Genomic DNA, 22,819 nt, shown 5'->3' with positions numbered 1-22,819 from the left:
ATTTTATATTTGTATTTATTTGTTAATTTCTATTTGACTATTTTTATTTATTAGCTTGAAACGCATTTCTTGGCAATGTTCTAAAGATCATCTTCGAGTCTTCTAAGAAGATAGTTGACTTCAACCTTCTTTGTCAGTGGAATGACCCAGTCTTTGTATATCCCAACAACCGCCTCCGGGTCAACCTTGCTTGAACCTTCGTTGACTGTTGGGTCAGTACCATAGGTCTTAGCTTTGATCAATAGACGCTGCAGAATCTTTTCCTCAACTGCTGAGTTGGTGATATTTTCCATTATACCTTCAATGTCTCTCTCCTTGATCAACTTCGTGTAGAGCTCTCTATCCGCCTGGAATTTCGCCTCGGCAACAAACATACCAAAATGGATCCTGCGACTTATGCTTCTTAAGGCTATGATATCCACAGAAGCTGCAGACCCAAAATTCTCCACATCTTCACCTTCTTTAGCGATCCGTGGGATCATTTTCTCAATGTAAATTTTCTTGATTTCGTCGTTAATATTGACTTCCCTGAAATAACTAGCAAGTAATTTTGGGTATTGAATTGGCGGTAAAAATGAGTCCTTGATAACGTGTGGGTAGAATGGATATTCATCGGGACTTTGATACCTTCTAACTTGTGACTCAATGCACTCCTTCTGCTGAAATAGCCAATCCAGAAAGGAGCCTTCAAAATTAGGAATGTTGATATTTGGTGAATTTTCCTCGTAGATGGATGGCATGGTTGGGAAATCAGAACGTTCAATAAGGTTGAAAATAATCGTATCCTCCATCCGGATCAAATTCTCACGAATGTTGGATAAATTGTAGACACTGGAGGGTTTCATGAAGTTCATTCTTGTTCAGTTGGCACTGCCACCTTTCCTAATTAAAAAGAGAAATATGTCCTGAATGGAAACAAAGCACTTATATGAAACAAGATTTGTCATAATGCCCAGGTCTTCATGTCGAGAATTTCTCGATAATATGACTATTTTTTTTTTAACGATAATGAATCTATATATCTCTGAAGATTATGTAATTTTCCTAGATAAAAATTTTGAGGAGTTAAAAAAAAACGAATCAGACATGTCAGTCAAGTGAGTCCTACTCTCTATTGAGCAATCTCATTGTCCATTCAAAAGCCAAGAAAGTAGCAGCATTCGCCGGCGCAGCTCTGAGGATAGTAGGAGAAAACCCGACAAAGAACCCCTTTATACCTTGTTTTGCATAGGTGTCTCTAATAACATCAGCACTGCCCCTGTATTTCCAAGCGCCTAATTTATCTGTTTGTAACTTACTTTTAACAATATCCACCGGGTAAGACGTAAACCACATTGCATAACCGGATAATGCCCCAAAGAGACATAATTTCCATGACTCAACTTGATTACGTGCAATATGATGTTTTCTCATTGTTCTTTGAACCAAGGATTCGAAAGTCATAAAGTAGATACCCATTCCATATGCTTCACGGAATAAGGTTGGTCCAAACCCCCTATATATAGCTCTCAATCCACCTACTTCATTCAAATGCTTCAAAACATCAACTGGACCCCTATAGTATCTCTCTCCGGCAGCCCCAGTTTGAATTTGCAATCTGATTCTCACATGTTCAATTGGACCAGCAAGAAAACCATTGGCAAACCCAGCTCCCGCTCCAGAGAGAAAGAACTGGGTGTTTGTCATTTTGCCAGGACCGTCATTAACGTAATTAAAGACCCGCTTCATATATTCATTAATACTGAACTGGATTGAAACACAAGCACCAATACCGACCAACGGCAATAGTGTACCTTTATAGAATGCCATAGGTCCCTCATTCTTCAATAAAGTTCTAATTACATCCATTGGCGTTGCATTGGGATTAGATGACGATTGTAAACGGACTTTTGTAGTATCGAACGGCTGACCAACGAGAACTTGTGCGATACCACCAATAGTGCCTGCCAAAATATCCTTTGCCGCTTGGTTTTTCGATGGATGAGCAGGCTCGTCCAAAGTAAGTGCAATTTCTGAATCAGACATGCGATCTAGTTGTTATATTGCTCTTGTAGGTTCCTAACTTGTAATTGACTTTCAAGAAGAACCCCGCTATTGGTTTGAAATGTTCCACAAAGTTGATTTCAAACACCACAGAAAAAAAAAGTGTGAAATTAGCCGCGCTTGCTTATGGACTTGTAGGACTATATCGCTGAGCCACTATTTGTAACAACTGTCGAACTATGGCAGTCATGAATTTGACGATAGGATGAAGACCAGAATCAAAGACTGCAACTACTCTTAAACAGCAGTTCGGTTTCTAGCTCATCAAATGCGGCTTTACACAGATATAACTTCTATTATCTCTACTGACAGGGCTTATTCGAAGGGAGATGGGAACCCCACACTTACAAAAGGGGTCTACATTCAGGCTAATAGCTTGACCCCGGAGATGAATTTCACCAGAAGTAAGAATATTCCAGACGGCACGAAGCTGCATTCAGATTACATTCCAATGAATAGGTTCCTTTCCATTCCATATACGAAAACTTCGTTCCGAAGAAGGGCAACCGACGTTTTGAAACCGGGGGCTCGATTCAGAGGATTCCAAACCTCGGGGACACGGGAGTATAGTGTCGAGGTTATGTTATTGGAAGTGGACCTACCGAACTCCTACATGTCTGGGACACTCACCATTCATAATTTGACACCGGTGAATAGCATCATCACAACTTTTTTCACTGCAGAAATAATTGGACCACGACATACTTTTATTACAAACCACGATTCTTGGGGATCCAGTATTAAGAATGACATACAGCATTGGGCCCGATTCCCCAGCTGGAGGAGCCTGGATGTGGATCTTCTAAAAGATTATAAGAATAGGGAATGGTACCAAACAAAAGCATTTTGTCAAAATCATCTCTACATGAGATGGAAGGAACACTATTTATACCCGAATCCCGATCAGACTGAAGTAAAGGGTGCTTCATTTGCCGGATTTTATTTTATTTCTTTTGACCGTGAAGCGGAGTCATTCACTGGAATATATTACTATAAAACTACCGATCGTTTCCAACAGTTGCATTTATCTTTTGTTCCTGACCATGGTGTATTTAGAAGTTATGAATATTGTTAATTACAAAAATCTTTGTATAAGCCTTACTTGAATTTGAATCGCTATTATAGTAACTATATGACCCCGCAACAAACCCCAAATAAAGCCGTCCTTGTTTTTCTTTTCTTTTCTCAAGAACCATAGTATTTGGGCACTACCATTTTCTTTCGTTGCTTAAAAGTTTCAACTTCTTCATGAAGGAGTAGCTTCATGTCGTTTATAGTTCTTGCCTTCCACTCAAAAGAAAAGTCAAAGCTTTCTTCCCTGGAAGGTTCTTCATCCAAGTTTCTGATATCCTTTAAATAAGTATCATCTAATATTTGTTGAATCGTATATCTATCGCTAATATCCCAACATAGCATTTTATCTAGTAACAACTGAGCTTCCACTGACACGTGTGGGTATATATCCCGCCAGCTTTTCTTCGGGTATTTTGGCTTTTGTTCCGAGAATAACTCACAAGCAATTGTGCTTCCATATTGAAGAACAACTTCTCTCAGAGGTGATCCAATAACTTTGCAAATTTCATTGATTTGCTGTAGTTGATCATCTCCTATAAATATGGGTCTTCTGCCATATAACTCAGCAAATATACAACCAATTGCCCAAATATCAACAGATTTACCATAAGTTTTTCTTGTCAAAATTAGCTCGGGTGCTCTATACCATCTAGTTGCAACATAATTGGTGATGTTACCAGATTTATAAGATTGTCTCATGAATTTCTCATTAATCCCTCTGGCTAAACCAAAGTCACATATTTTTAAGCATCCTTGAGATGTTACCAATATGTTCCCCGGCTTTAGGTCACGATGAATGACGTCCGCAGAATGCAAGTATTTGACACCACAACAAATTTGGTAAAAAAAGGATTTGATATGGAACTGGGAAAACTGAACTGAACTGTGTATTACCTTGGCTAAATCGTAATCAATTAGCTCTTGGAAGCAGTAAAGCCCGTCATAGGGCTTAAGGTAGACAACATCCAAATCGACTAAGCCAACTATGTTTTTATGCCCCTTAAAAAAATCCATTAGTTTTAGCTCCCTTAGGGCTCGTTTCATTAAAATGTCTTTATTAAATATATTACAAACTTTTTTGATGGCAAGCATGTGCTTATCTTTGTTTTTTGTATCAACTGCAGAGCAAACTGTTCCGTATGATCCCTTGCCTAAAATTTGTTGCATCTTGTATCGAGAATCAATCAAAAAATTGGCCTGTTCATAAATTGTCCGAGCATCTCTTACAGTATCTTTAGACTTACATTTATAAAGTTTGTTTGCTTTACCCAAATTGCCACTGCATTTGGGTGCTTTCAAAGCTGTATTTCCATTCTCAAGTTTTCGTACATCGCATTCTTTATTGAATACTTCACTCATCGTTCCTATTCTTTTTCAATTTGTTTTGGATATTTATAAATATGTTTTCTAGCAAATCTTACAAGCAAATTAAAATTTTTTGTTTTGTGTGTATTTTAAGGGCTTATTATCACTACTTGATGTTTGTGATAGCAAAATAAACAGGAAAGATAGACAGCAAAACATCAGTTGAAAGGGACATCTGAAAAGAGAAAAAGAGGCGAGAAAATCAGAAAACCCAGAAAATGAAAACGGGCAAGACTTTGAACCAACATGTAGTGATAACAAATCAAACACCTGATTGCTAAACAGTGAATGGAAACGTTGATAGATAAAGGGGGAAACGATTAGCTGAAAAGGTAAATAAAGTGAAACACTATGGAATTTGACTTTTCTTCACTTTCTCCCACTGCACATACTGTAGCCACCTCGGCTTATATTGATTTCATACCTTCTCTACAGTACTCCAAACCACTTGGGACTTCTCGGTTCTTGAAAACGATCCAATGTACATCCTCTAATGGATATGTTGTAGTGAAACTACTTGTTAAGCCTTCTGACACAGACATCGACATGAAAAAGTACTTGATAGAATTGGAAGGTGTGAAAAATAAACTACAGAATGTGCCCAATACATCACCATTTGAAACACTTATTGATTCCGAGAGAGCCACATATCTTATCAGACCTTATGTAAGGTATAATTTATTTGAAACTTTATCAATTAGACCATTCTTTGAAGGTATAGAGAAAAAATGGATTATTTACCAGTTACTAACGGCAATATCGAAAATGCATGAAGTGGGAGTTTGTCACGGCGACATCAAACTAGAGAATGTTTTACTAACCTCTTGGAACTGGGTGACAATTGCCGACATTGCACTTTTCAAGCCGGTGTACCTCCCAGACTACAATCAGTCGCAATTTTCCTTTTATTTTGACAGCAAGAAAAGACACTCTTGTTATATTGCACCGGAGAGATTCAAAACACAGCAAGAAATGAGTGATTTGATTGAACGTAAAGTGATTCCTCGTCTTTCCCCCGAAGCTGACATTTTTTCCTTGGGCTGTGTGATTGCAGAGCTATATTCTGATGGGTTACCTATCTTTACTTTACCTCAAATGTTCAAGTATAAAAAATCCGAATATTCTCCTAATTTAGACGTTATCGAGGACCCTAATATTAAGAAGATGGTTGAGAGTATGATCAGTTTAGTCCCAAAGGATAGATTAACAGTGTCTGAATACCTCCTAAGGTTTAGAGACTCGGTTTTTCCTAGCTACTTTTACACTTTCTTGTATCCATATATGAAGGATCTTTCAACATATTCTCCAAACAAGGAAACATCTGACTTTCAAAAATGCAACTACAGGATCGACAGGGTTTATAAAGATTTTGATAAAGTGGCTCTATATTTAGGTTTCAAAGCAAATATAATGGACAATGATGAAAGCGTATTGGTTAAAAGATCCGGAAATGTTAGTATAATTCCAGTTGAGCTTAACTTGCCAGGAATGAATAGACACATACCTCAAAACTCTCATACAATATTTAAATCCAACACCACGAATGATTCATCATGTCTTATAATTTTGTCCATGGTTTGTCATAATATGAGGAACACCACACACTCGACGTTTAGGATAAAGGCTTGTGATTTGATATTGGCGTTGGCAGAACAGCTTCACGATGAAGCAAAACTGGACAGATGTTTGCCTTACTTGATGAATATGTTGGATGATCCATCTGAGAGTGTCCAAGTTGCTGCACTTAAATCTGTTACTCAACTTTTGACAATGGTAGATACGCTAACCCCAATTAATATCCACTTATTTACAGAATATATCATACCAAAACTGCAGTTATTCTTAAAACGCTCCTATATGATTCCAACCAAGGATTTAAATGCTTCTAAATTCCTAGTTCAAGATGAAGTCAGCAACAAAATACCAGGCTCTTATGTTAGAATGATATTTGCATCTTGCTTACCGCATTTGGCTATGGCATCCAAGAAGTTTCACGAACTGTCGGTATTACTCAAAGATAAAGTTGGCACTTATCATGATCCAGATATTGACAGCGTCTTTTTCAATGATAGAGATAAAAATGAACTAGAACTCAATGATATCCTTGAAAGCTTCGAACATTTGACTATTCAGATTTTAACCGATAGCGATGTGTATGTGAGAATTTCCTTAATGCAGAATATCAGACCGTTATGTGCCTTTTTCGGTAAACAGAAAGTCAATGATGTTGTTTTGAGCCATTTGATTACCTACCTTAATGACAAAAATCCTCAAATTAAACAAGCTTTTGTATCCAGCATTGTTCCCCTCTCTATCTTTGTTGGTATTACAAGCCTTGAGCAGTATATTTTGCCATTGCTAATTCAGTCAATTTATGGGCCAGAAGAGATTCTTGTGGTCACTTTTCTCAAAGTACTATCCCAACTTGTTGAATTGGGATTGGTGAGGAAGCAGTGCTATTGGGATTTAATCAATCTTTCGGTTGTTCTGATACTACATCCAAATGGGCTTATTAGGCAGCTTGTAATCAATTTGATAGTTACAATTGGGCACCAATTATCCACGGCAGACTTTTACTGTCTGTTGTACCCGTTGATTCGCCCCTTTTTTCGACATGAAGTCACAGAGCTTACTTGGGAAAATCTGTTTATTTCAGCTCACACTCCTCTAACAAGATCTGTTTATAACACAGCCAAACTGTGGTGCTTAACTAATCAGGAGACGCTATTTTGGCAAAGGGTTGTTAATTCCAATCCATCTAAAGATGTTGATTCTTTTGGTAACGTCAAAATCAGATTTTTGAGAGACAAAAGTACAAAGGCCTCTTCCGGCTCATCTTCAAAAACTACTACTGGAGATGAGAGGGAAAGAATAGATGATTACGTTCCAAATTACGAGATTCCATTGAGTAACTCGGATAAAAAGCAAGTTACGAAAATGAAATCTCTGGGATTAGGAAATGATGAGCTCTGGAAAATAGGTACTATGCGCCCGTACATTTACAAAGTAACTAGACTAACTCGTAGGTCTTCGAATTTTGTCTTACAAACTATAAAACCTAAGGTGACACCAAGAAGTGTTTTTCTAGACATCAAATATAAAGCAAAAGAAACACCTTACAATGATGTTCACGGTCAACATGTTCAACCCGTTTTACAGAAAGGTGAACAAAGAAAACTTAGCGATCATTCGGGTCCACTAATTTTAAAAAATCTTCAATTGCAAACTCCGGTTGTAGAAACGATTGAAGATATAGCAGATTATAAAAATAACTATTTTAGCCATGGTGATAAAACTAATTCAATTTTCAGAGATATCGGGGATGCTAATGTTTTCGATGAAACGATGCGACTTGAAGAACTCTATGCTGAAATAGAATTCAGTTATCCGGGAAAAAACCCATTCATTTGGAGATTTTTGAGGAGTTTGGAGTTTAAGCCAGATCTCGATGACTATGTGGAATTTGGAGAACCCACGAGTCAGCCTGAAATTGATACTAATGAATCTACCTCAAGTTACGATACCTTAAACTACACATTAATTGCAAGATTGAATGAACATAATGCGCCTATTGTCTCTGTGGTGGCATCCACTGATGGCCGCTTCTTTGTATCCGCTGATGCAGCAGGATGCTTGAAAATTTGGAATACCAAAAGGTTGGAAATAGATGTTACAGGTTCATCTACCCTATCTGTAAACTTAGGCTCTTCTGTGAAGTCCATGTGTATCATGGATGGACGGAACTGTATTGCTGTTTCCAAAGGAAATGGTTCTGTGGATATCCTTCGGGTAGATTTTGCTAACAATGATGATGCCACACCCCACAAGAACACATCGATTTCTCTGTTAAGACATTTAAAATTGAGTAAGGAGTACCTATATGCAACTAACTTGCAGTTCAAAATAATCCCACAAAAGCCCTATCTATTTATGTTAACAGTAGATGGAAGATTATTAGCTGTTGACATTCGAAATATGGAGATTGTGAAGGAATTCCAAAATAACATTTTACATGGAAATGTTACATCTCTCTTAGTTGATGTTAACCATTTGTGGGCGATAATAGGGACTAGCAAGGGAATAGTTGATTTGATCGACCTCGATGAGTGTGTCTGTTCTAAGTCAACAAAATTCAAACGAAGTTCATATCCAATTACCCAGATAAGAAAACTAAGTGAGCTTTCACATCACCAAGGCGACTTGCTATGTTTTGTTGGTGGAACAGGCGATGCTGATGTTGTCATTTGGGATATTGAAACCTCAAAACCCCGACTGGTGCTATGTGCTAACAATAAAGAATCGTTTACAAATGCTGAACAATACAGCGTCGTGGAAGTTGATGACGAGATAAACAATGACCTTTTATCTATGTACATCGATCGAAAAACAATGGAAGACAATAAAAGTTGCACAAGTGTATATTATGATCCGCCAAGCACAGCTGGTTTATCGGGGAAAATTATTAGTGCACTGAATAACATGAAGGTGATTGAATGGAACTTAGAAAGCATAAATGACTCAAGAATTGTAATAGATTCAATCAAGTATTTTACTAGTGCAACTAACGCATCTAAGTTCCATGAAATCCAAGTGAATTCCTTTTTGACTATTGTTCACGAGACCTGCGCAAAAAGGAAAGATTCTAACCTCGAATGTGATTCTCCCAAGATGATAAACAAGGCACCAAGCGATATAATTACCTCAATCGCATGTTTGTGCTACCCATCAAGGATGATCGTTTGTGGTGATAGGTCGGGGACCATCAATATATATCGTTAGTGTAGATGCTTGCCGATAAGAATGAAAATTTTATTCTCGGTCTAGCATTTATTTAGATTTTCAGAAATATGTATCAACACAATTTATACTTGTTCATCTTTTTCTCTTTTTTCTTGTATGTAAAAAAAAAACGGAAAAAAAATAAAACTGAAACGTAGCTAAATCCAACATCTTATATACGGGTGTGAAATGTCTGAATATGGATATAGTTCTGCAGATGGGTTTTCTGATAATGATGAAATCGAGCTAAGTGATGAAGCATTTAGCGATCAGTTTGATTCACATTCAGCCGATGAACTTACAAATGAGGAGATGAAATTAAATATCCAGTACTCCTACCCTACATCACGTACATCTGGAGGGGTCTTAACACATCGTATGAAGTACAGACCGTTGGATTTGTGTATTATCAAGAGTGAACTGATTTCAAAAGCCAAAGAATTGTCTAAATTCTTAGAAATAGATTATGGACTATGCATCAACTTGCTAATACATTATAAATGGAATGAAAACAAACTATTAGAAGATTATATGAATGCGGAATCTTTCGAAGTTTATCTCAAAAAGTATGGTCTGAACATCAACCCAGACTTGCAGAAAAACAATAATTTGATAAAAAAAGATACCGATTCACTGTGTACAATCTGTTATTGTGAATCCGATACTTTCTTTGCCTTGGGAAAATGTCGCCACGAATTTTGTATTGATTGCTATACAACTTACGTCAGAGGTAAAATTGAATTATCCATGGTGCTAATCGGATGTCCTTATGCAACTCCCAAGTGTTCTTCCATTATGACGATACATGATCTTGAGACATTGAGCAGTTTTGATACACGAAAGAAGATGCCCGGTATGCCCACCAATGGTTTAAGCCAACTGCGAATATCGGAAGATGTCTCATTCTCGGCAAAGAGTGAGCATACACTTTTAGGTCAATATTACAATAACTTATGCGCACAGTATCTTGCGTTATCGAAGAAATACAAACGATGTCCGTTTCCAGATTGCAAGGGAGTAATTCAGTCTCTTGGGTTTGATTCACCAGAAGTAGTTAGCATTGAAGAACAACAGGACAGGCTAATTGTTCCATTAGTAAAATGTGCATTTAAACATGAGTTTTGTTTTTACTGTGAGGAGAAGTCACATTCACCCTGTCCGTGCGTAGCAGTTAAGAGATGGAAGGCCAAATATAAAGATGATAACGAGGACAGTGTCAACTGGATCGAGCTTAATACCAAGCATTGCCCATCCTGTAACACATCTATCCAAAAAAATGGTGGATGTAACCACATGCATTGTGGGAAATGCAACCACGAATTTTGCTGGATTTGTCATGGCACTTGGGATGCCCACCATTCTTGTACCACCTATAGACCACCATCGACAAAATCTAGTGAGGTGAAAATGAGTCTACAGGCTTTTCAATTTTATTCAAACTTTTATAACAACCAAAGTTCATCTTATGATAAAGACAGGAGGTTATTGGAAAAATTTGAGGAAAGTATTGAAAAACTACAAATCAGAAAAGGTTCTTCGTGGATGGAAACATCATTCTATAATGAATGTGTTGATTCATTGCTAGAATGTAGACTGACATTGAAATGGTCATATGTTTTTCTTTTTTATTTCTCTAAAGGTTTCGGCAAGCAGTTAGTTGAGATGGCACAATCTGAATTTAGCAACAAAGTTGAGGGACTTTCAAAACTATTTGCTGATGTTCCAATTAGCGAAGTTTTGAATCGCAAAAGGGCGTTCTTAAGATGTAAATGTGAAATGCTGGAAAGAAAGGATAAACTGTTAGACACATGTGTTGACATCCTCGAGAATGAGACAGCACGTTCAGTGTTTAAAAGGTTAGCATAATTAAGAAATGAAGTATATATATATATATATATCTGTATGTATACATGTGTTAACTAATGAATTGCAAACTAAAATTGATAAAAGAAAACACTCATACGAACAGAGAAGTGGAGTGGAATAAAACTAAAATGAAACGATAAACTAAAATGAAAAATAAATAAAATAAAAAAAAATAAAATAAAAAAAAATAAAATAAAATAAAATAAGGAGGAATATGCTTGACTACAAGTGAAAGCAGATTAGTTTCCAGACTGCTCGATTTCAGACTCTGATGCCAACACTATAGCTGTTCTGGCAGGTAAGTAAACTTCAATATGGTTACTTCTGTTATTCCATGCTAGAGGATTGGTAAAGAAAACGCTCTTCCCTTCATCTATGAGATTATGACCTCCATATTCTACTCTGTTAGTGTTCAAAATTATTCTGTAAGTACCAGGAACATCCACACCAATTCTATAGCTAACATAACTATTAGTCGGATGAAAGTTGAAAATAAAGACTTTATTTGCTCTTTCGAAAGCAATCACTTTGTCGCCTTCATGTTTGAGAGAAACGTAAGCAGGTTGTGTGTTTAGCCAAGTGAACTTAGTTTCGGTTTCATTCATTGCCTTATCAAAGGCATATAAGAATTTATAGCGTAAAAGGTCGTCTTTAATCAAATTAAATTGTCTTCTCGCATAATGATAGGATTCGGCGTTACCTTCTCTTGGGAAATCAAGCCATTCAGGGTGACCAAATTCATTACCTTCAAAATTCAAATAGGCTTCACCACCCAAGGCATTAGTGATCAACCTAATCATCTTATGCAATTGGATCCCACGTTCGATTACCGGGGTTAAGGGGGACAACACAGACATGTTGGTGTACATCTCGGCATCCATCAACCAAAATGCCAAAGTTTTATCACCAACGAGTGCTTGATCGTGAGATTCACAATAAGCAACACATTTTTCTCCATACCTTCTATTTGCCAAGGTGTGGGTGATGCCACCCATATCCCAATCTTCATCCGATTTATGTTTTAAAATCTTAATCCACATATCAGGTATTGACATTGCCAATCTGTAATCAAAGCCAACACCACCATGTGATCTTGGTCTGCAGAGAGTTGGGTAACCAGACACATCTTCCGCAATTGTCGTAATAGTACAATCGTTAGTCTTGGAATATTGTACACACAAATCGTTTGCTAACATCATATAAGCCAAAGCCTCCTTATCTACCGGAGCAAATGGACTCAAATATTCATTATAATCACCTGAAAAACCAGACCCAATTCCATGGTGTGTATACAACATTGACGTGATACCATCAAACCGGAACCCATCAAAACTGAATTCGTCTAGAAAATATTTCAAATTACTCAATAAAAACCTTAGAGTTTCATAATTCCCGTAATTAAATAGTCTAGAATCCCACTGATCATGTTGGCCCTTGCCACCGGAGTGGAAATAGCAATAATCGGTACCATCAAACATATTCAAACCATCCTCGACGTTTTTGGAGGCGTGAGAGTGAACAACATCAAGCAAAACCCTCAACCCCAAGCCATGCGCAGTATCAATCAACCTCTTCAAATCTTCGGGAGTTCCAAATCTAGATGATACAGCAAAAAAAGAGGTGATTTGATAGCCAAAGGATGCGTAATATGCGTGTTCCATGATGGACATCAACTGGATCGTATTATAACCCAAGTCCTTTATTACCGGTAAAACATTATCGGTGAATTCATTGTAAGTTCCAATTTTAGGATCAGGCGTCGAAATTCCAACGTGTGCTTCATAGATTTTCAAAGATTTTGGGAGCTTTGGACGCTTATGTTGAAAGATATACTTGTCAGTTGGGTTCCAAAATCTGGCCTCATAAGAAGGATTATTATATTCTTTTGGAGGCTGAGTTGCCCTATGAATGTAGGCAGGTAGTCTTGCTACTTTCTCCCCACTTGGCAAGGTCAAAAGGATCTTCACCCTTGAATTGTGTTCAATGGCAGGCTTCCCGTCCTTATGTGGAGGAATGGTAACTGTAAAATGCCCCATTGAATCCTTAACCATTGGGGTCACATCATGTTCCCAGTTGTTGAAATCGCCAATAAGACAGGCAGCAGTTGCATTGGGGGCATACTCATTGTATGTTATTGAATTGTCCTTGTTAACATGTATACCCATATATTTGTACGAGTCTGCAAATTTCAGTATACCACCCTCATTTGAGGTTAGAGTGTCAAGCCATTTATCAGCAACACTTCTCCTGTACGCCAATTCCTCCGTGAACGGTTCCAACCAAGGATCAATACTAGTTAGTTCCTTCACTGAGTCTGGCACTTTCCGTGCTTGACCTTGTGCCTGTACTTGTGTCTGTGCCATTGTGTTACTTCCTTGGCTGTAAAGGAAAAATGAGCATCACACGTGGAAACAATACAACTGGGGAGGGCGTTTCCTTTTCTATCACTATCATCTTCAACATCACTCCATTGTTGGACCCGGAGATCGCGGATGAAAATAAAAAATGTGGGGGGGGAGAAGGGGAGGGGGAGGGGGGGATGTTATATATACCCGTAGGTAAGTCTCTTATAGGTTTACAAGAATATGGACGATAACATCAGCTTCACAGCAATTGTGACATGACACTTAGGAATAGTTCAAAGCAACCAATTTGTTGTTTTTTTATTTAGGATTATCCAGCTAGAAGAACGTACCGTTTAGTAAAAAAAAAATACAGGCCCGAGACAGGTTTCCAAAAAAAGGGGAATGCTTATTTCTTTGGCTTTGCAAAGTCGACAGAGATGATCATATTCATCAAACCCTTACCATCGAGGGCGTCCTTGACGAGCTCTGCACCTCTCATGGTGGTCATGTTCACAAAGGCAACACCAATAGGCTCACCAGTATCTCTGTTTCTCAAAATAGACACTCTCTCAACAGGTTCACCTTCGGCATATTTGGAGACAATCATTCTCAACATATCCCTATCAATTGCAGCATTCAAGTTGGTAACTCTCAAAGCCGGCACCTCTGAAGCAGGGACAATCGGCTTAGCTCCTGCCCTCATATGTGGCAAGACGTACCTGGAGTTAGTGGATTGTGGAGGCGGTGCATTAGCAGGTAGGGAATCACCACCAGCAGGCTTGAGCATACCGGCCATACCAAGCGTATCTTTGTATGGACACTTGGCAGAGTAATGGCCAGTATTACCACAGAATCTACACTTGAATGCCGAAGTGGTGGTCGACTTCTTGGCAATTTCTTGTTCCTTCTCCTCGTCTGCCTTCCAAGTGGTGGAAAGCGTCAACTTGACAGCCTCCGTAACAGTCGTTGTAGTGAAATCAGGACCTTTATTTTCGTTCTCCTTCTCAAGACCAAACTTGGCCCACTTCATCCGTCTAGCAACGGCAGTGTTGATAGTCTCGGTAGTTTTGACAAACTTGATCCTCTGTGTGACCTTGACCTTCTTCTTTTGGTCGTTGTACTTGTACGAAATGACCGTCTTAGTTCCGTCGTTGTTGTCAATGACTTCTGGCTCGGGAAGCGCAGCACCCGCATCGGCCCAGTTATTAGTAGACATGTCTTCTTGTCGATATATTTACCCGTTACCTTTTCTAGAGTGTACCGGGGTCAACTGCAACAGAGTTTTCCTCTGTTTTTTTTTTCATTTGAAAAATCATCGACTTTTCTTCATTTTTTGTTTCCCAGTGAAAAAAATTGAAAAAAATTAAAAAAAAAATTTTGAAAAAAAATTGAAAAAAAAATTGAAAAAAAATTGAAAAAAAAATTGAAAAAAATAGAAAATTAGAAAAAAATAGGAAATTAAAAAAAAAACGGAAAAAAATAAAGTCTTTGCAACCCGTGCACCACTTACCCGGCTTTTTCCAAAACTATAATTTTTTTACGCTTTTTTTTTTTTTTTCCAAATTCCCCATTGTCTTTTTGTCCTTTTGTTTTCTTCGCTTTGGCGTCTCACAAATTTTTCAGCTCGTCCATTTAAATTGGTCAATTGACCACTTTGCACTTTTTTTTTCATATTTGTGTTTGGGCTGTATAGTCTGTACCGTTATTTTCCTTTACTTTCTCTTCGTTTATCTCATTAGACAACCAAATACATTTACACAATGTCCGCTAGACCACAAGTTTCTGTCGTTGCACTTTCCGGTGAAGTCACCTCCACCTCTCTTCCAGTTCCAGCTGTTTTCAAGGCTCCAATCAGACCAGATGTTGTTCACACTGTTTTCACCAAGATCAACAAGAACAAGAGACAAGCTTACGCTGTTGCTGAAAACGCAGGTCACCAACATTCTGCTGAATCTTGGGGTACCGGTAGAGCTGTTGCAAGAATCCCAAGAGTTGCTGGTTCTGGTACTCACAGAGCTGGTCAAGCAGCATTTGGTAACATGTGTAGAGGTGGTAGAATGTTTGCTCCAACCAAGATCTGGAGAAAATGGCACATCAAGGTCAACCACAATGAAAAGAAATACGCAACTGCTTCTGCTATTGCAGCTTCTGCAGTTCAATCTTTAGTTCTTGCAAGAGGTCACAGAATCGAAAAGATTGCTGAAGTCCCATTGGTTGTCTCCGATGACTTGCAAAACGTTCAAAAGACCAAGGAAGCTGTTGCAGCTTTGAAGGCTTTGAATGCTCACAGAGATGTCATCAAGGTCATCAAGTCCAAGAAGATGAGAGCAGGTAAGGGTAAGATGAGAGGTAGAAGATTCACCCAAAGAAGAGGTCCATTGGTTGTCTATGCTCAAGATAACGGTTTAGTCAAGGCCTTCAGAAACGTTCCAGGTGTCGAAACCGCTAACGTCAAGTCCTTAGGTTTATTACAATTGGCTCCAGGTGCTCACTTGGGTAGATTCATCATTTGGACCGAATCCGCATTTGCAGCTTTGGATTCCGTTTACACTGCTTTGCCAGCTAACATTGTCTCTAACACCGACATCACCAGAGTCATCAACTCCGATGAAGTCAAGGCAGTCTTAAAGGCAGCAGGTCCAGCTCAAACTAAGAAGACCGCTTCCTTGAAGAAGAACCCATTGAAGAACAAGCAAATCTTGTACAGATTGAACCCATACGCTAAGGCCTTCTCTGAAAAGAAGTTAGGTTCCGCTAAGGCACCAGCTTCAAAGTCTGCTGACAAGTCTAAATTCTTGGAAGTCTTCAAGTCTGCTTAAATGTTTTGTTTTCTGTAGCTTTGTAGTGTACATTCTCATATAGAGTTTGATATATACATGCCAGATTTATAAAAGAAAAACTTTAACACAGATTACAGTTTTCGAAAACGGATTTCCCTATGGGTGGGAAAAGTTCCTCTTCCCGGGATTGGAGGGTTGGAGAACCCCAAAAAGCAGCGTGTCTCTACACTGAAAACGGGAAAAAGTGAATTTCACAGAGTGTTGGAATTTTTACCTCGTATCAATCGACATAACTAGTGAAAATAAAAATGTGGAGAGAATCAACAAAGACATTGAGAGCCAGAATTGTCCATCGTATATACAATCGACCCAACACACACGAGGGAGTTACCAACAGGCAATGACCAAACGACTACCACCGGAGGTGAAACTCTCTAGGAAACCCACACGCGTGGCATGCACCTTCTGCCACTCCAAACATCTTCAGTGCGACGAGTCCCGGCCGTGCAAGAACTGCGTCAAAAGAGGAGTCTCTCCCTGTGTGGACAGTGTACGGAAACGGACACGAAGAGGCGATAGGAGGGACAGTGGGGGTGGTATGAAAATGGAGGTGGAACACACGGTGAAGGAGGAAAGTGTGGTCAAGATGGAGAAACACCCAGATCAGGAACCGCAAGAGAAAAATGTACACCCCGGAGATGGAGGTAGGGCTGATGAGGCAGACCCTTTACAAGGGAAAGTGAAACGCAAGCGGGGGAGGCCCGCCAAGGGTGATGTGCAGGCCAAAGACGGTCCAGTAACCAAGAGGAAGTACAAGCCACGAGAGAAGAAGACCGCTAAAGGAAGAGGACGTCTAGATCAACCGGTACCAAAGGAGCAAAAGGAGCAAACAAATCAACAAAATCAACAGAACCAGCAAATTCAACAAAATCAACAGCATCTACCTCCAATCCCTTCACAGTCCCACCTCCCGCTCCTCAATCTTGCCAATGTCTCTCTCTCGGGATTAGGGCTAAACACGCTCACTCCAACACTCCCCTCCTTCTCAAACATCAAAAGTCCCGTATTTGAACGGCTTCCCTTTTCCCCAAACATAAACATGCCTATTGCTGATAAGGATCGTGATGGTATCAACAACTTCAGCCTGGCGCACCCAAATGGCGAAAGACAGGAACCTCTAAACATGGTCATTCCTCCTAGCATCAATGTAGAAGAGGCGCAAGTATCTTCGTCAGTTACACATGGCCACCAATCTCCTGGTTCTCCCTTGACTTTCAGTGTCTCGAGCTCACACTCACGAACAAATACCAATAAGTCTGTCAGCCAAAGTAGCCATCCACTCCTACCACCTCCAGATGAAGCATTCTCAGACATGAATTTGAAAAAAAATATAGTATCATCGCCAGCTTCACCTATTAGTGACGAATTCAACTTCATCAATCAACAACAACAACTGTTGGCCGCAGAAAATCTGGGTAATAACGCCGATGGAGCAGAGAATAACAGCAATAATGATGGCGGGGACGAAGACGATGATACAGAAACAAGACCTTATATCATAATCAACTTAGAAAATGGAACAATGGTATCTTCTTATCCGGATAACTCGACACCTAATTCCTATGCTTACAATGCAGATCACTCTCAGATGCCGAACACGGCCAAGGAGATTCCTAAAGATTTTGAACAAAACGATGACTATACTTCGCCATTGATCATGAGACACGTTATCAAACAACCCGATGATATATATCTGACCAACGTAGTGAAGGCCTACCAATATCCAAAAGCTTATCATGCCTTGATTGCCTACCTGAAAAAAAGATTCAATAACCGTCAATTATTAGAGATTGCTAAATGCATGGCTAAGTACAGGCCAAGTTTTATTAGTGCAACCAAGAATCTATACGAAAATGATCTTATCTTCACCGAACGAAGTTTCCAAAGAACTTTGTTGGAATACGAGAACCTGATATCGATGTCTCCATCGCCGACTATTATTTGGAGGCGAACTGGCGAAATAGTAGCGTTGACCAACGAATTTGCAGTCATGACTGGTTATTCCAAAATGAGTTTATTAACTAAAAGAACATTTATTGTTGAATTGATGGATGATGAGAGCACAATAAACTATTTTCGAAGCTTTAGTGAATTTGCCTTTGGTGATTTGAATGCAACACATTTGACAGACTGCAATTTGAGGAAAGCCGATGATAATAATTATCTAAGATGCTGCTGTGTTTGGACCATCAAAAGAGACGTGTTTGATATCCCAATGTTGATTGTTGGGCAGTTTCTGCCTGTGTTAGATTAGAATGCGGCTCTATAATCAAGTTCTATATATTTGTATATAAATATTTATGTTTGCGTATGTCATACAGAGAATTGAGAAAGAGACTTAAAATATGTCTTGCAAAATTTTACCAAAAGCAACAGTCTCCTCATCACAATATCTTCTCGTAGTTAATTGGAAACAAATTGGAGCACCTTTAAACAATTCTGGTATGTACTTGTCTTGCTCAATCTTATCAATTTCAGATCTTGGAACATAACTTTCGTCCTTCACATCAACCTTTGGATCTTGATATAAACCTGTTGGGAAAGTCAATGTAGGTAGATCTAAAACATTAAACAAAGAAGTGTATCCCCAATAGTATGGACCTGCAATACCATCTTCAATACAAACAGGTGCACAGCCAACATTGACTGGAGAAATGATAAAATCAACTTTCTCTTTGACAAAATAGTCGTTATACTTCTTTCTCAATGCATCTCTTCTGTAGTTCAGTTCACGATTCTCACTTGCTGTATACATTTTGTCGCCATTACCAAATGATAATGCCCACTTAGTCAATGGTAAAAGTGGTTCACCAGAGGCACGAATCATTTCCTTTTGTGCATAGTTTCCATCACAACTGTACATTTCGTTGACTAATTCAAAAGCCTCTTCAATCTCTAATGGTTTAAAGTCAATAACCTTGACACCCGCCTCTGTTAACTTTTCCTTAACGTACTTCAAGCCACGTTGTAGTGGAGGATGTGGTTTGACTTTACCATCATCATACATAATTGCAACGGTGATTTCCTTGGGTTCTGGCTTTGCAACATCTCTCCAAACAACAGGTATACACCATTGATCATCATCCCAAGGCTTACCCTCATTGATGTAAGACTTCATGAATAACTCAATGTCTTCAACTGAATTAGCCAATGGACCACAAACTGCAACAACAGATTCTTGCCCCTTACCAGAAGAAACACCACCAAAACATGAAATTCTTCTCGATGTTGGTTTCAAACCATAACAACCAGAAAATGCTGCAGGAGCTCTAATTGAACCTCCAATATCAGTACCAACACCAATTGCAGAACCACGACCTGCAACACACGCGCCCTCACCGCCAGATGAACCACCTGGAGTTAATAATGAATTGTAAGGGTTTCTACTTCTACCAATGATGTTATTGTTAGAATCCAAGTGCATAAGTGATTGTGGTTGATTGGTACGGACGTAAAAAGTTGCACCTAATTTCTTCAAAACTTTGATTGTAGTTGCATCTTCTTCTGGGATGTTTTCCAACCAACCAACCCAACCACCATTTGTGATTTTGCCTGCATAACCAATCTGTTCTTTCAATGATATTGGCAAACCATGCAATGGACCAACTGTTCTTCCATTCTGAGCTAAATAATCATCCAATTCCTGTGCTCTTTTAATTCCCTCATTAATGAAAAATTCCATTGCGAAATTGGTAAATTGTTGTAAAATAACAGCACGATGTGCAAAAGCCTTTAATACCTCAACGGAGGAGATTTCTGCTTTGGCAATCTTAGTAGCTAATTCAGATGCTGAGGTGTTTGTGATCTCCTTCTCCCTATCAGACAGTGCTTTTGTGGTATTTAGATACTCGACTGTGTTAACAACCTCTGAATCTAAATTCTTAGGAACATCATCGACCCTGTACTCTTTCAAGGTTTCCTTGTCTAAGGCTTCTCTGTAGGCTTTGATCTTAGGTTTCCAAGACTCAAATTGTTCAGGATTGGAACAATCATCAGTAAACTTGTAAAAAGATTGAATGTTTTGTGGTGCACCAGTGTAAACCATTGTTGCTGTTAACTGGAGAGGTTGCTGGAAAGAAGAAAAAAACAGCCTTTAAGATACCTAAGGAAAACCCCTCATGCCTCCAATGGTAGTCCCTGCCGTATTTATACCAATATCAATTCATGTCTCCAAAGAAGTTAAAGATACAACAACAAACCGATAAGATCGGCTGTATCCCGATTAGGCAAGTCTGGAGGCCAGATACAGGCGTTAAGAAACTTAGCCGAGAGAATTTACCCAACACGGAAGGTCCTTGCGGAAAATCAATTTTACTTGACCGATTTTCCCAGTTTAAGGATATCGACGCGTCGATAGAAAACTTTGTCAAAATTCAGGTTTCATTTATTCTATATTTTTGTCTCGTCATGATTAATTCACGATGAGCCAGGAAACCCCACTCACGTTCACTTGCATCTAGTCAGTCTCAGAAGCAGGCGGACTGCTCAATATCTAGATAACCAATATGCCAAATATTTCCTCTGATAGGGATCCTAGAGAGAGACCTAAAACCGGAAAGACATTATCCGCAAAACGAACTAAAAGTAGAACTAAAACTGGGTGTTTTACATGCCGCAAGAGAAAAAAGAAATGTGACGAGAAAGGTCCTGTTTGTTCAGCATGTGCTAGGAATATGTTTCAATGCTGTTGGCCTCAAAATCCAACCGATGCATTACCTAAAGACTTTGAAATCACCCCATTGTCTGCTAATTTGAGTGAGTCTTTTGATAAAATTTTAAAACCTTCGGTGTTGTCCAAAAGGTCTGAAATCAAACTGAAAATAGAGAGTAAAGATTTGCAGAAGAAAAAAATAGATCCGGTAACCGATGTGCCTTTGGATCTGTGCTCTGTGTTTGAAGTCACTGAATATAAGCATAAGAGACCGTTTCCTTCTAAAGTCACAATCCCAGATTCGATAGACAAGGTTGTTGATGACTTGTCCAGTAATGCTTCCTCCACTCCGACACATGCATCCTCTTACGCACATTCTATCAACATGCACGAGCAGCTACTGTCGTTTGACTCATTTTTGCTTTCACCCCTCACAAACTCTGATACAGTCGTTAACCAACAATCAATCACACAATTGTTTGATTCTCTTTATGAAGATGCTTTGGATAGTCAGAACTCATCGCCAGAGGCATTTTATGATGATTTATTGAACTATAGACCGAAAAGTGAAATACCTAATACTGTTATAAAGAATCCTATTTTGGCTGCAATCAGAGAGATTTTCTATGCCCGTGGTTGCTCATACCTAGCCAAAAACAACGTTGAAAATCCCAATTTTGTTGAAAAATATAGCTCTGCAGCCAATACACACTATACGAACGCTGTAAATGCTTTTGCAAAGGGGTCTGAAGATATTAATTGTATGGATTATGATAATGACGAAAACTGGACTGTATTTGCGATTAAAACCATATGCTTCTCCGATAAGCTATTAGGACTTGTTTCAGAAAGCTGCATAGCTGATTCTATGGTGGCTGATCTAAAGGTCACCTCCAATGAAGCAAATCTAATGTTAACCGGAATTGAGGATGCTTCGAATAGAAATTTAGGAAGAGTGCTTTTCTCTCAGGTTCTGTTTTCCTACCCATTTCTGGTATATCTTGTGAGGGACATTTCTAGCATCATACCACCTTCCCAGGTATTCGATAAGTATAATAATGAAATAATAGATATTTTCTCAAGTTCTGCTGACTCTGAATCATGGCTTGATACGGTCCTACAGTCATCGACGATAACAATTCTTCAGATGTTATCAAAACTGCTTTGGAACCTACGGATGCAATCGAAAGCACATGAAGTGGAATCCTTACGAAATAATCTTGATGTGATCACACAAACTATCCAGACTGCCGAGCTACAGGCCCCATCGCAATCTTTCCTGCTATATTTTGCTAGGTTTGCAAATATCTCTCTCAACGTATTGTACAATGCGCTAACTAAAGGCCCATCAAATAATAACGAGGAACAAATTGATGAGTTCATCTTCAACTATGAATCGTTTGTCCAATCCAAATGTGAGAAATTGCCAAAGTGCTATACCCTAATGCCTCTATTCATTATAGCGTGTGCGTCAAATTCTCTTCGACATAGAGAATTCGTTAGTAAAGAATTGTATCTGTTATCTCAGCGTTTGGGACTTGAGTTCCTTGAAACATTGACTAGGGCTATTGAAGATACTTGGTGTTCTCAACAAAGAGATGGTGTTTCTTCCCTAGAGAGGTTTGTATCCAGAACTGGATTCCTACATCTAGTTGTGTGATACAGTTTATAAAAAAACTTCAAACTTTTTTTTTTTGCTTTTTATGCTATTTATTTATACTTATCAACATTTTATACCACCGAATACAAATTAAATGGGTCTTTACTAGTGTGTGTATTGCATGTATTTTTATTCTAGTATATATTATCAAAGTATGAGCTGATCGTTTCTGTTTATTCTAATGTTAGGTTCCTCT

At 38.8% G+C, this 22,819-nt stretch overlaps 12 protein-coding genes across 12 annotated transcripts; 6 read left to right on the top strand and 6 right to left on the bottom strand.

Annotated features, from left to right (window-relative positions):
- Positions 1 to 80: 80 nt before the first annotated feature.
- On the bottom strand, positions 81 to 854 carry C5L36_0C09510 (uncharacterized protein; the record flags this gene model as incomplete). The annotated part of the gene is made up of 1 exon (XM_029466661.1): positions 81 to 854. One exon carries the CDS (start codon positions 852 to 854, stop codon positions 81 to 83), a length of 774 nt encoding a protein of 257 aa, XP_029322521.1.
- Positions 855 to 1,104: 250 nt separating this feature from the next.
- C5L36_0C09500 (uncharacterized protein) lies at positions 1,105 to 2,025 on the bottom strand (the record flags this gene model as incomplete). The annotated part of the gene is made up of 1 exon (XM_029466660.1): positions 1,105 to 2,025. The coding sequence occupies one exon, from the start codon at positions 2,023 to 2,025 to the stop codon at positions 1,105 to 1,107; it is 921 nt and encodes a 306-aa protein (XP_029322520.1).
- A 286-nt stretch (positions 2,026 to 2,311) lies between these two features.
- C5L36_0C09490 (uncharacterized protein) lies at positions 2,312 to 3,118 on the top strand (the record flags this gene model as incomplete). Its single annotated transcript, XM_029466659.1, has 1 exon — positions 2,312 to 3,118. The coding sequence occupies one exon, from the start codon at positions 2,312 to 2,314 to the stop codon at positions 3,116 to 3,118; it is 807 nt and encodes a 268-aa protein (XP_029322519.1).
- A 110-nt stretch (positions 3,119 to 3,228) lies between these two features.
- C5L36_0C09480 (uncharacterized protein) lies at positions 3,229 to 4,476 on the bottom strand (the record flags this gene model as incomplete). Its single annotated transcript, XM_029466658.1, has 1 exon — positions 3,229 to 4,476. One exon carries the CDS (start codon positions 4,474 to 4,476, stop codon positions 3,229 to 3,231), a length of 1,248 nt encoding a protein of 415 aa, XP_029322518.1.
- A 357-nt stretch (positions 4,477 to 4,833) lies between these two features.
- C5L36_0C09470 (uncharacterized protein) lies at positions 4,834 to 9,261 on the top strand (the record flags this gene model as incomplete). Its single annotated transcript, XM_029466657.1, has 1 exon — positions 4,834 to 9,261. One exon carries the CDS (start codon positions 4,834 to 4,836, stop codon positions 9,259 to 9,261), a length of 4,428 nt encoding a protein of 1,475 aa, XP_029322517.1.
- Positions 9,262 to 9,450: 189 nt separating this feature from the next.
- On the top strand, positions 9,451 to 11,127 carry C5L36_0C09460 (uncharacterized protein; the record flags this gene model as incomplete). Its single annotated transcript, XM_029466656.1, has 1 exon — positions 9,451 to 11,127. One exon carries the CDS (start codon positions 9,451 to 9,453, stop codon positions 11,125 to 11,127), a length of 1,677 nt encoding a protein of 558 aa, XP_029322516.1.
- Positions 11,128 to 11,366: 239 nt separating this feature from the next.
- C5L36_0C09450 (uncharacterized protein) lies at positions 11,367 to 13,490 on the bottom strand (the record flags this gene model as incomplete). The annotated part of the gene is made up of 1 exon (XM_029466655.1): positions 11,367 to 13,490. The coding sequence occupies one exon, from the start codon at positions 13,488 to 13,490 to the stop codon at positions 11,367 to 11,369; it is 2,124 nt and encodes a 707-aa protein (XP_029322515.1).
- A 388-nt stretch (positions 13,491 to 13,878) lies between these two features.
- C5L36_0C09440 (uncharacterized protein) lies at positions 13,879 to 14,688 on the bottom strand (the record flags this gene model as incomplete). Its single annotated transcript, XM_029466654.1, has 1 exon — positions 13,879 to 14,688. One exon carries the CDS (start codon positions 14,686 to 14,688, stop codon positions 13,879 to 13,881), a length of 810 nt encoding a protein of 269 aa, XP_029322514.1.
- Positions 14,689 to 15,232: 544 nt separating this feature from the next.
- On the top strand, positions 15,233 to 16,291 carry C5L36_0C09430 (uncharacterized protein; the record flags this gene model as incomplete). Its single annotated transcript, XM_029466653.1, has 1 exon — positions 15,233 to 16,291. The coding sequence occupies one exon, from the start codon at positions 15,233 to 15,235 to the stop codon at positions 16,289 to 16,291; it is 1,059 nt and encodes a 352-aa protein (XP_029322513.1).
- A 361-nt stretch (positions 16,292 to 16,652) lies between these two features.
- C5L36_0C09420 (uncharacterized protein) lies at positions 16,653 to 18,566 on the top strand (the record flags this gene model as incomplete). The annotated part of the gene is made up of 1 exon (XM_029466652.1): positions 16,653 to 18,566. One exon carries the CDS (start codon positions 16,653 to 16,655, stop codon positions 18,564 to 18,566), a length of 1,914 nt encoding a protein of 637 aa, XP_029322512.1.
- Positions 18,567 to 18,650: 84 nt separating this feature from the next.
- C5L36_0C09410 (uncharacterized protein) lies at positions 18,651 to 20,357 on the bottom strand (the record flags this gene model as incomplete). The annotated part of the gene is made up of 1 exon (XM_029466651.1): positions 18,651 to 20,357. The coding sequence occupies one exon, from the start codon at positions 20,355 to 20,357 to the stop codon at positions 18,651 to 18,653; it is 1,707 nt and encodes a 568-aa protein (XP_029322511.1).
- Positions 20,358 to 20,817: 460 nt separating this feature from the next.
- C5L36_0C09400 (uncharacterized protein) lies at positions 20,818 to 22,623 on the top strand (the record flags this gene model as incomplete). The annotated part of the gene is made up of 1 exon (XM_029466650.1): positions 20,818 to 22,623. One exon carries the CDS (start codon positions 20,818 to 20,820, stop codon positions 22,621 to 22,623), a length of 1,806 nt encoding a protein of 601 aa, XP_029322510.1.
- Positions 22,624 to 22,819: the final 196 nt, after the last annotated feature.

This window comes from Pichia kudriavzevii, chromosome 3 (assembly GCF_003054445.1).
Source record: "Pichia kudriavzevii chromosome 3, complete sequence".
In the NCBI taxonomy this organism is placed as follows: Eukaryota; Fungi; Ascomycota; class Pichiomycetes; order Pichiales; family Pichiaceae; genus Pichia; species Pichia kudriavzevii.
The sequence above is the reverse complement of the archived record's forward strand: the minus strand, read 5'-3'. Positions and strand labels throughout refer to the sequence as shown.